At 43.0% G+C, this 11,715-nt stretch overlaps 1 protein-coding gene across 5 annotated transcripts in view; it reads right to left on the bottom strand.

Annotated features, from left to right (window-relative positions):
* Positions 1-8,374: 8,374 nt before the first annotated feature.
* LCP1 (lymphocyte cytosolic protein 1) overlaps positions 8,375-11,715 on the bottom strand; it is a 50,910-nt gene continuing 47,569 nt past the window's right edge. For all 5 annotated transcript variants that reach the window (XM_066571323.1, XM_066571293.1, XM_066571301.1 and 2 more), the window contains 2 exons: positions 11,203-11,327; positions 8,375-9,818 (listed from right to left, as the gene is read on the bottom strand). In XM_066571323.1, coding sequence (XP_066427420.1) covers positions 9,686-9,818; positions 11,203-11,327 — 258 coding nt within the window. In that variant the 3' untranslated portion in view covers positions 8,375-9,685. The remainder of the gene's footprint in view (positions 9,819-11,202; positions 11,328-11,715) is intronic.

Below are 11,715 nucleotides of genomic sequence, written 5' to 3'. Positions count from 1 at the left end.
TGGTTTTGTTGGGTTTTTTGTTTGTTTGTTTTGATTGTTTCAGAAGGGCAGCCCTGTGCTAAGCCAGACAGTTGAGTTTTAGGTGACTGAAGTCAACAGAGGTGAATCATACCCCAATGGGTATGCTGAAATATATGTGAAAATACACCAACACTGAAAATCCCCAAACTGGAATTGAGCACAAACCAGACACCAAAAGGAAAGGCAAAGAAAGGCTCATGGGAAGTGAAATCACTGATGCCTTACCTAGACTTTTTAGTTCTTATCTTTTCTAGATGTTGTTCAAACAAACAGGAAGTTCTGGTAAGGTACAGAGGCCATTCCCAGAAAGGGCAGCACTCCACCAGAAGGGTTGATTTTTAAACCAGTGGTTCAGATGCTCTTTCCTCACACAGGCAAAAGGAAGCTGTCAAATAAAAATAAAATACAGGAGAGAAAACTTGCTCATCCAGACACACTTTCATGTGGAATTGTTTCATGTACAGATATGACAAAAAATTTGCTGAGCTAGGTTTAACAGAAGAGATTGAAAAGCTGATGGAGTTGGGTTGCTCTTACTGAAGAAAGGAAAGGATCCTATCTCTACATGTCTTAGGCTGTTAATTAAGTGGGAAAAGGGAACACCTTCTATTGTCTACCCAAGAAGAGAGTTTTAGACAAACAGTAGTTGTAAGACTTTTTTGTAGTGTTGGTGGCTTTGCCAGGAAATTCTCCAGTTTATTGGAAGAGACTGTTCACACGGTGTTTGAAAGCTACTGATTTCCTACTTGCTTTTTGGTTTCTGGAATGCAAAGGAAATATTTCATACAAAAAAAAAAGAAAAAAAAAAAGGGTGTTTGAGGAAACTCTACCTGCAGCAGTAATTTTTTAAATAACCTTCAAGGACTTCTGAGAACCTGGGAAGTATTTCTCAGATTATCTGGGAAGAAAAAATGAAGTCTTAAAAAACATTGTGAAGGGCAACTGTCAAAACAATTGAGTTAATAAAAACATTTAATTTTGAGAATTTTGACTGCTGCTTGATTTTTTCTAAGGCATTTTAATTATTTTATTGAAAATTAACTTGCATTTCCACAGACTGTTTTAATACCTGGAGGAAATAAGACTCAATTTAGAAACTGTTGCAGGGTGAGGTTTTTGTCGAATTTGGGGAGATTTGAAATCCTCCTTTCTTGAACAAATCTATTTTTCTCTGATTGGGAAATTCATCAAAACTGATCATTTCCAGCAGCCCTTTTCACTTCTGCTAACTCAGCATTCCATGGTGAAGAGCTGCTTGGTCAAAAATTCTGTCAGAGTTCAAAGATTTTGCTGGACTTGAATTAATTATTCCTTCTCCACTGGGTAGTCCATGGGCTGTGCTGACCTGATACATGCAAGTGTTGCCATAGCAAATATGACCAGAGGCCTTGTACTAATGGGGGACAATTTCAGTTGTGTTGGTTTGTGTTAACTTTTAGGGTCCCACTGGGAGATGCACAGGCTTTCATTTAAAGAAGGATGAGAGGTCTTGCTTTTCAGAGCAGATAATTAACGAAGTATTCTCTTGATTTCTTTGTTGAAAAATATGCATCTGGGAATTAGGACTGTTAATATATATAGCCTCCTGATGCCATTATTACATTGCTTTTAAAAATATAATCACACTTTAAAGGCAGTTCTAAAGAGATGTCTTCACTCTTTTGACTGGATGCTGTCTCTCCTCTCCCTCTGCACGTTCATGTAGTAACACCAGTGTCCCCTGGACAGAGACTGGGTGCTGTACCTCAGCCAGACCAGGCTCTGGCACATCTTTGTGTGGTGCTTTAAGATGTCAGTGCCCAAAATTGTGGCAGCAGCAGAGACCAACACACCTATCCCTGCTAAGTCAGGGTATCTATCATTGCTCAAGATCCCTCAGCACACACTGGGATGCTGTGCCTGGGCTCCTGCAAAAGGCTGCTCTTTTTGGTGAAAGAGAGCCAGCCCCTGGAATGATGTCAGATAAAACAAGTCAAAGGAGAAACTTCTTGAACTGCTGTAGCAATATGGTCTCAAGCAGTTGCAGCAGTGCCACTGAGTAATCTCCAGTGACTCTCCCAAGTGTCACCCTTGGTTTTCTGTGGCCACATTTCTCTTCACAGAGAAAAGCAAGGCACAACTTCCCAAGGATATTTTCTGGGAATCACAGCGAGGAACCTCAGAGAAAGAAAAAACAATTCTTATCTCAATTGCTGCTCCTCTTGTTGTGCACAGGTGGAATGCATTGTGGAAGATTGTTTACCTGAAGGGAATTGGTAATTGGATTCTGGTGTGAGTGTTTTGATTCACTGACCAATTGAATCTACGTGTGTGTGTCAGGACGGTTTGCTGACAGCCACGAGATTCTGTGCAGTTGAGTGGAGTTGAGTGCTTGTGCAGATTCAGTGTAATATGGTGTAATAAAGTATAGAATAATATAGTATAATAAAGTAATTAATTAGCCTTCTGATATCAATGGAGTCAGATGCATCATTTCTTCCCTTCATCGGGGGTCGCTTTGCTTTTCCTGTAGTTTTCAGCAACCCAAGTGTCATGAGATTTCCCTTATACTCAACTGTGACCTAAGTGTGACTGTCTTCTTTGATCCTGGGGCTTGCACAGTATCCAGCAGCAAGATTTTAAATAACAAGTCTCATCAAGATCCTCAGATCTGAGTCTGTATTTCAGTGTGTGCTAAAGCCCATGCTAGGCTGGTGCTGTCTGTTTGTAACAGTAAACCTGTTAACAAGCACTCACAAGGGGCAGGAGGAGCAGAGGTCAGCTGTTATCAGCAACCACATCCCTCAGATCTTTTTCCTTGTTTGGGATTAGCATAGTCTGTTATGGTTTTGATCCTCCAGAATCCTCTTGTTTCCAGTTAATCAGGAAGTCCCTCCAGGGATGGGTAATTGTTCTGATGCATGTGTGTGACTGAAGCAGAACATAAAAGCCAAGTGAGTCTGTGCTGTCCATACTGGTTCTTTAAATTCAGATCCAAATGCAAAATAATCTCATGAAAATTGCTGATGGGCTCTTGCCATTTTTTGGTGCATTATCACTACTGATGGGGCCAAAGGTAACCAGTGAGCATCCTTCCCACATGAGGCAGAAGATGACTAAAATCTAACTAAACTCTGATCTCTGTTGCTCACTGTGCGATGCAGCTGAGTGCTGTTGCTCATGAGCCACACAAGGATGCAATTAGTGTAACAGCTCTTTATTATGAATGTGGCAGAACAGAATTAGAACTCAATTTACAAGTCCCCCTTTCAAACCCATTCAGCTGTTAAGGCTGCATCATCTTTCAGTTTTCCAAGGCATATAATTGATAAATGATTTCTCCCTGCACACCTCAGCTCCTCATCTTTATTCATGAACCAATTAATCTTTGTAGGACACTGTGATCATTTGCATACATGGCCAATGTCACCAACCTCTGTTATTTCATTCAGGAAACAATTTTGCAGCCCATGAAACCACCAAGAGGGGAAAATCTGGACTATGTCTAAATTTCTGTTCTTCTCCCTCACATCATTCTCAAATATAAAAATCAGATGCTGCTTGTGCTAGAAAATGATGGATTAACCTGGAAGGAAACACACCTCAGCAGTATGTTTCAATCATGGCTGATAGGTATAAGCAGAGGCTGGAAATACATGTTTGAGGACTCTGTTGTGCCAATCTATTTTATTTATTAAATATTTTCTTTTACTCTCTTTGCTAGCCAGCTCTCCTGGGTTAGCAGAGAGAAAGCTGCTATAGTGTATGCAGGGTTTGGGGTAAATGGGAAGGTGTCTGTACTGTTTAAACACTTTCTTCATGAGCTTTGCTTCCTGAAGGTCTGTTATAAGCCACCACACAAACAACAGTTGTCCAAGTGACTCACGTTGGTTTTTTGCCAGTACACCTTGACTTGTTTGCCAGTGTCTAAGCAAGGAGCACTTGCAAGGCAAGTTTTATTTTGGTAAACAAAGGATATCAAAGAGAGTCCCAGGAGCACTCCAAGCAGAACGCTGAGCACTTGAGGAAGGTGTCCAAGTACCACCTACAGAGAGCACACTTTGGCCAAGTTGCACGTGATGGATGCACACCTGTCTCCCCCTCTGTGTACAAAAGTCACGTGTGCACAAACCCAGAATGCAATTAGCTCTGGAGCAGGGATGTGTTCTGCCTGTCTCTGGATGGATCTACAGAATTTTCTTTCTTCTTTGCATTCCTTGCACTTGCTTACTTTTCTTGCATGGCGTCTGTCAGAGATTATAAGAATGGACCCTTCCTTTGGGATTTTGGAGAATGCTGGGACCCGTTTGAAAGGTGCCAGGGCCTGTTTGAGGATGCTGGTGAAGAGAAAGCCCATAGAGCAAAGGTCCTGCCCTCTTTCATTCACCCCTCTCAGCTGGTGTGGTCCCCACCACCATCAATCTGTGCAAGCAGATGCACACTGCAGAGACAACCATCACTGCTCTAGAATTTGGCTCCAACTGCAAATTTGGGAAGTTTCTACAAATTTTGAAATTTTCTAGAGGCATTCCACTGGTATGCAAGATCTGATCACTGCATGGACAGCATCACCCCAGGTAGGTCTGAGAAGCATTATGGGGCACTGAGGCCACATCTCCCTAACGCCACTTGTGATTTGACGGTGCAGCAAGCAGCAAGCAGTGGATGTAGGACTGGTGGGCAGGGCCTGCATCCCTCCTCAGGATCTCTGTTTTCCCTGCTGTGGCTGATTGAGCCTTTCACAGGCACATTACCTAACCATAGGATGGTTTCACTGACACCCAAGCAAACACAGGCTTTGAGGAGAAGGCATGGCAAGGCTGATGCTCCTAAGCCTTGTTCACCACCTCTCAGACATGCAGGGTGTTTTGCTTTTCATTTTCACATTGCTTTTCTGCCTGCATGAATCAAAGCAGCACCACACATGTGAAGCACCTGCTAGGAGAATTCCAGAGTGGATGTGTGGGGCTCCTCTCTGTGCTTTGTGCATTTACAGATATTCATTGCTGTATTTCTTTAGATCCTTAACAAATGCCCAGAGTTCAGTGTGTCTAGGTGGGATTGGTTATGTAGGTTTCTGTTCTTTTCACAAATTTCAGGCATATTGTAGTAACACCAGTGAGCAGATGGCCTGTGTGAACTCTGGCCAAGCTTTGGACAATTTATCATGGATCTGGAATAATAATAGTAGTTTGCATTCTGGGAACAAATTAAGTTTCCCATAAAGCACTTTGAAAAGTTATCAGGGCACAAAAAGTAAATAAGATGCAATGAAAAACAGTCCTTTATAAATATAGTAATTTTACTTGCTGAGAACTAAGCTGTGTGTTACTTTCAGAGCAGCCAAGGAATTGCCAGGGGAATAACACATGTTTCCTGGTGGCAGAAGAGAACCACCACCGAGCACTGATTGACAATTATAAAAAAAAAAAAGTAGAGCATTATAATGTGAGCTTGGCCCTAATTCACAGTTTTCTCACATTAAGCTGTACAAAGTCCACAGATGCCACCTTACCAGTACACAGAGCTCTTCTGATTCATGCCCTGCTTAATGAACAGCTACTTAGGTTTGTGGGTAAACTTTAGCTCCAAAGTGGCTCACCACACAGCAGGCAATGAGAGTTAGGCATTCAGTGGTGCTGCTCTCTGCTGCTTGCCTTGTCTGCTTGCCTGAAAAGAACTGGGCTTGAGTGGCTGAGCAGCCTGAAGGAAAATGCTCCCAAATTCTTGGCAAGTCTGTTCTTCATATGGTGGAGGAGGCTGCCAGAAGTGGGAGAAGACAGAGAGCTGACTCTGAGGAACTCAGCATATGGGTTTGCAGCATTGGAGGCACCAGGATCCATTTCTCCATCAAGCTGAAAGCAGCAGTCACTGGTACTTGCTGTAGGACCAGTGCTGCTCCTGTGCCTTTTGCAGCCAGCTGACTGAGACCTATTTTCCAAAGGTTCTATTTTCCAAGCAGAAGCCAGATCAAAGCTGCTGCTCATTTAGGCAGCAGTGGACACCAGACCTGAAGTTTGTGATTAGGCTCATAACAGAATTAAGCTGCACTTAGAAGGATGAGTGATGTCAGGTTGGGGTTTTGGTTCAGTCCCAGTTCTGGAGGAAATAGAGAAAACCTTATCTCTACAAGAGCACAGCAGCCAGCCAAACAGCTTGCTGTCCCCTTTCTAAGGCTAGAACAGATGATTTCTAGCTAGGGTAGATGATTTACAAGAAGGTGTAAAATCCTCATCATGCACCTAATTATACTTTACTACTCTGTGGGGGGACATTTCCTTCTAAGTCCATCTGGTGATCAGACTGTACCCTGAGGCATGTGGATTGATTGCTCTCATGGTTTTTCTCCTATTTAGTCTAAATGCTGATGCTTTATTTTTATTCGTGTGAGTGTCTAAGCCTTTTTGAAGCATTGAAAATTATGATTAATTGTGCAATGAAAATCAATAATGGAAGTGCTTACAAAGCCAGCTTGATTTGGGAGTGAATCCCAAAGACAGCTGCTTTCTCTAAGAGGGATGGAAAAAGTTTGAGGAAAGCAACAGCAAAAAATTCCAGATCCTGGTTGGTATTTTTAGTGATGTTTGTCATAGGCTTAACCCTTTCAGCACCTGCTGAGAGAGACCTTTATTACAGGCTGCTATTACCAGTTCATGAAAGCAAAACCTCAAGTCCATCAAATAAATAAGCATACTTGATTAAACAGAAATGCACTGAAAAGTGAAAATACTTCTACTCCTGTACCAGAATGCAGCTATTCCCACACCTTCAGGGCCACGACAGATTTGTCTTTCAAGTGAGATTCCAGAGCCAGGGCTGAAGATCTGGGAGGGATTTACCGTGGCATCCCTGCCAGCGGCACTTACTCCCTTTCGCGCACTGGCGAGTGCTGGCTTTGTGCCGAGGCTTCAGGATCCAGGTTTTTTCTCCGTTCCTCAGAGGATGGCAGTGCTGCAGCCGGTGTGGGAGCTCTGGGTGCAGGGAGTGCCATCTCGTGGTGATCTGTCCCTGCTGCGGAGTGCGGGATGGCGCTCGCTGATGCTGCTTCGCAAAGCAGCCCGCAGGCAGAGCGCTGCCAACGGGGAGGGATGCGTGCCAGGGAGCTGGGATGCTGAGGAGGAGGAGGAAAAGCAGCCCCTTCCACAAAACATGGTTCAAATAACACCGTACATCACCTGGCCCCTCTCCAGGGCCTGAGGCAGAGGCAGCTTTCAGTCCCCAGAGCCCTTGATGTCTTACGCCTTGCCTAGTGGGACTGCATGATGTATGGACGCCTCCTCTCTGCCCATCTCAGCAGACTCCTCTAAAAATCCTACCCCTGTGCAAAAAGCTGAGTTGCTAAAAGCTGGTGAATGGAAGATGCCTGAAAATCCCTTCTACTCTCTGGGGATGGCAAACACCTGCATTCATTTGGGGTCAAGGGAAAAGCCATCTTTCTTGCCCTGGTTCTGCTGCCATGTTCAATCTGTCATCTACTTCATCACTCGTGACTGCCCCTGAGTCTGGGGTGACACCATCTCCCTGAAACAAGGAACCTGAAGCAGGGCTGTCTTCAGGCAGGATTACCCAGTCCTTTCAGATCTACACCATTTATCCAACAAAAAAATGGCCCCTTCATTTTGCAAACACACGTGTATGAGACTCACACAAAACATGGCCATCTCACCTGAGAGAAGCTCTGCAGTCAGAGTTTCCTCTCTCTGGTTTACCTCTGAAGGACTCCCAAGTCAATCACAAAGGGGATGGAGCTGCCTTTTCAGTGCCACCCCTCTTCTCTGGCAACAGCAGGTGCCACACCTGAAAAGAGGAGGAGTAGTGTAGGGGCCATGGTCTCATAACTCCCCTTTCCTGGGCAATAAGCTGGGGTGACATCTCCATAGTATAGCACTTTGGATGTTCTCCTCCTCTGGAAGCACTGGGAAATACTGGGAAATACCAGACAGAATGGGATTTAGGATGCTGTACTCTTCTCATCCTGTATTAAATTCTTAAGAGGAACAGGGCAGTCAGATCTGATCAGGATCTGGCCATTCCTGCAGAAACAAGGCAGCATATTTGCATTGCAGAATGCTTAAAGAAGCAAAATTTATGGGTAGCTGGGCAAAGAAAGAGGATGATGGGCAGTGCACCAAATGGGGAAATCATACTGGAAGTCCAGCCAGAACAATGTCCCATCTTTGGCAGTGTCTCAGAGGGGAATTTTCACAGATGGCCTAGGAAAGAATTCTTTCCATTCTCTGCAATCTGTGGTTTCAGTAACAATGCAGAAGACACATTCTCAGTGAGCCCACAGATTATTTTTACCTCTGTCCCCATTTCAGCTCCATGACACACACCAACTAGCACATCCACTACTAAAAGCAAGGACTACACATTTGGCTTTATAGAACACTTTATTTGGAGAGATGTCTCATGTCATAGACTATTGGTTTGTTGTTAAGGCATTTCTGAAGGGCTGGAGCAAAGGGAGGGGGAGAGGGAGAGAACTGTGTCAACGGGAGTGCATTAAGGCAAAATTCCCTCCTTCTGCATTTCACCACAGTAAAATCCACGTAAAGGCCAGTAAATGTCTCATGCCAAGGAAGAGATTCAGTGCAAATATATCCCACTGACTATCCATAGACAGGGCTAGGACCTCAACTGAGGCAAATTTACAGTGCCTTGTTAGCTGCAAAGCAAAGCTGATTTAGCTCTGTTGAGGATCCAAGCCCGGGTTCAGGGGAGCATTTTTAGTATGTGTTTCTTATGCTAGCACAGGTATAAATGCTCTCCTGAATCAGAGCCACAGCCCCTTGAGTGCAAGTCTGTGAAGTTAACACTTGAATTTTTATTGTCTACATAAATATGTCATTCTGCATCCCTTTGTTCACTTCTCATTGTATTGCTACTGAGTACATTCCCTTAGTTTCTTTAACATGGCTTTCATTACTATCATGCTTTGCAATCATTTTAAAGTGTATTATGACATAAAAATGAATTATCCCTTGGAGAATGTTTGTTGCCAAGGTTCCAGAGTTTGGATGTTCTTGGAGGACCAGGCTGCAGTGTGGTTTTTTTGGTGAGCAGTAATGTAATCTGTGAGTAATGCCATGGATGGCAGAGGCATAACTTGCAGGGAAAAGTACTGCTCAGTTTACATACCAGCAACACGTCACAGACACCAAACACTTCTTTCTTTCCACGAGAATTTCCTCAGAGGATCCTACCTCTCCAGAAATAGTCACTACTACTTGCATTGGCTTGAGGAAACCTGTTTTGTTATCCCAGGTGCAAACTGAAGGTAAGTATGGCAGAAATGCTACAAAAAGCACGACAACATTTTCAGGCAGAAGCAGAGTATAACATGTCACAGTCCTAAAAGCTGTCTGTCACTGGATGACCTCCACAGAAAACCCTGGTATCCATTAATGAAAGGATATGCTTAGGCCTCAGTGTCAAAAACTTGCTTAGGAATTTGAAATGGTTATAGGTAATCCAAAGTGGAAAAATAAGGCAAAGAAATCAAGCAACAAAGTATTTCCTGGATACATGTGAATACACAACTTCCGCATGGCCTGGGACCATGTATAACATTCATGCCTTAAAAGCATGAGCATCCTGCATATTTATTTGATACAGACAACAGCATCCAGTTTAAAGGAATCTAAAGGGTGAATAACAGGCATCAGTGCAAGTCTTTTGTGCTTTAAACTTTCTTCATTCCTTTTCCCATAAGGCAAGCAAACACTGTCATGACCATTTTGGGTTTTACTTCAACCAGGTCTTCTGGAAGGGCATAGACTCTTGCTCCGATTTTTCTTGCCATAGAGATGGCATATCTGTATTGCAGGGGTGGGAGAAAAAAAGGAAAAAACAAAGACAGAAATTAGTGCAGTAGCAATAACTTTCACCCTGTTAAGTGTTTTACATGATCAATACCAGAGTGGGTTTCACTGATTTACCGAAGTTAAACTTTTCTGTAGAAACGTATGAGACAAGTTCATAAAGAACTACATTTCTAATAAAAGGCAGAGTGCATTCCCTGATGGTTAGAGCACTGATTACCTGCAGGATGGGATCTGCAGGTCCTGGTATGAAACATTTAATCTTCCATCCCCTAAAAGATTATCCTCAAAATCAGCCATTATGGACCTTGCTCCCCTTCAATCTTTGAGACTCAGACTTTGCACATAAACAAACTTGCAAGGACAGAAGCAGAAGGCTGATGTCAGTGGAAATCAGTGTTGTTGGAAATCAACATCTGGGGACTTATTTCAGTCATACCCAGAAAGTACAGCTTGACATTCCCATCTACCTGCTCAGAGCCACTGGCTGTTCTCAGAGCCATTGTCTCTTCTATTTTTTCATTTAAAAAAGCTAGGAAATCCCATGTTCTTTCCATTTCAGAGCACATATATTTGTGAAATTTTCCCCAAAATGCAGAGAAGCATTGGGAACGTGGGGGAACAGGGGTGGGAAATTAGGAAAAGAACAGGAGAGGAATGAAGAAATAAAATACACAGAAAGTACACACAGGATGGCAAGAAAAGAAAGAAAACAGATGGTAGGAAATGGAAGGAAAAAGAACAGTGGGAAAAGTCTTTACAAAAATAATGGCAGCTCTGATTGCTTTACAGTCATCCTTTTCTCCTTTGTAGTTACTGCGTAGAAGAGAAATTAAACTGATGATCAGACCAGGAGATGATCTGTGTAACTCTGAAAGGAGAGGGAGGTGCCCCCAGAATTGACTCTCTGCTAGGAAATCATTTGCATTCAGGGAAAAAAAAAAATCAATACCCACATCTAGAGAACCAGTTTTTCAGGCATGAATCTTGTCTTCCCCCTTCTCTCTTAAATATGCCCTTTTTCTACCTGTAGGTGACTAAAGAGCTGTCACTAATCCCTCTTCACTATTTGTTGGCATTGTTCCCTGATATCTGAAAGAATTTTAAATTTAATATGAGAAAATAGGAGCTTATGAAACCAAGTGATTTCAATCCTTTCAAGGGATTTGTGAAGCAGGAACTACAACATTACACAATGTATTTCCATTGATACTCTTTTTACTACCTAACTCCCTCTGCCTTCATGCTTCTAACTCGGGTGGTATTTCTCACATGAGGTTGTGCCAGATGAAAAGGACAGCAGAGTCATTTTTAAAGACAAGAGTTAGGCCAGCCTGAGCAGGTAACTCATGCTAAGTGCCACTTGGCAGAAACATACTTAGCATTATTTAGTTTCTCCTCATCATTCAGGTCCTCTGTTTTCAAGAGGTCATACTTGATTGACCCTGGTTGAATGGCATCAATGAGATCCAGGACTGGCATGCTGGTGCTGATTTTGCTATCCTGCATAGACAAAAAATAAAATTAAATGCAAGAACAGGACGACAGAACTCCCACAAAGCTAGAGTCTGGACTCGAGAGCAATGGACAGTTCAGTCAAACACCATTTAGATCTTCACAAAGGGCTGCTTAGAATATTTTTTTTATCTAAGGCAGACTAAGGACTCTCTCTAGGATTTTTTGTTTTACCCAAGGGATGAAACATCACAGAATCATTTAGGCTTGAAAAGATTTTTAGGATCAAGTCTACCCTTAATCTAGCACTTCCCAGTCCACCACTAAATCATGTCCCTAAGCACCATGTCTACACATTTTTTAAATCCTCCAGTAATGGTGACTTCACTAGACAGCCTGTTCCAGGGCTTGACAACCCTTTGAGGGAAGAAACCCC

Source organism: Molothrus aeneus, chromosome 2, assembly GCF_037042795.1.
Source record: "Molothrus aeneus isolate 106 chromosome 2, BPBGC_Maene_1.0, whole genome shotgun sequence".
Classification (NCBI taxonomy): Eukaryota; Metazoa; Chordata; class Aves; order Passeriformes; family Icteridae; genus Molothrus; species Molothrus aeneus.
The sequence above is the reverse complement of the archived record's forward strand: the minus strand, read 5'-3'. Positions and strand labels throughout refer to the sequence as shown.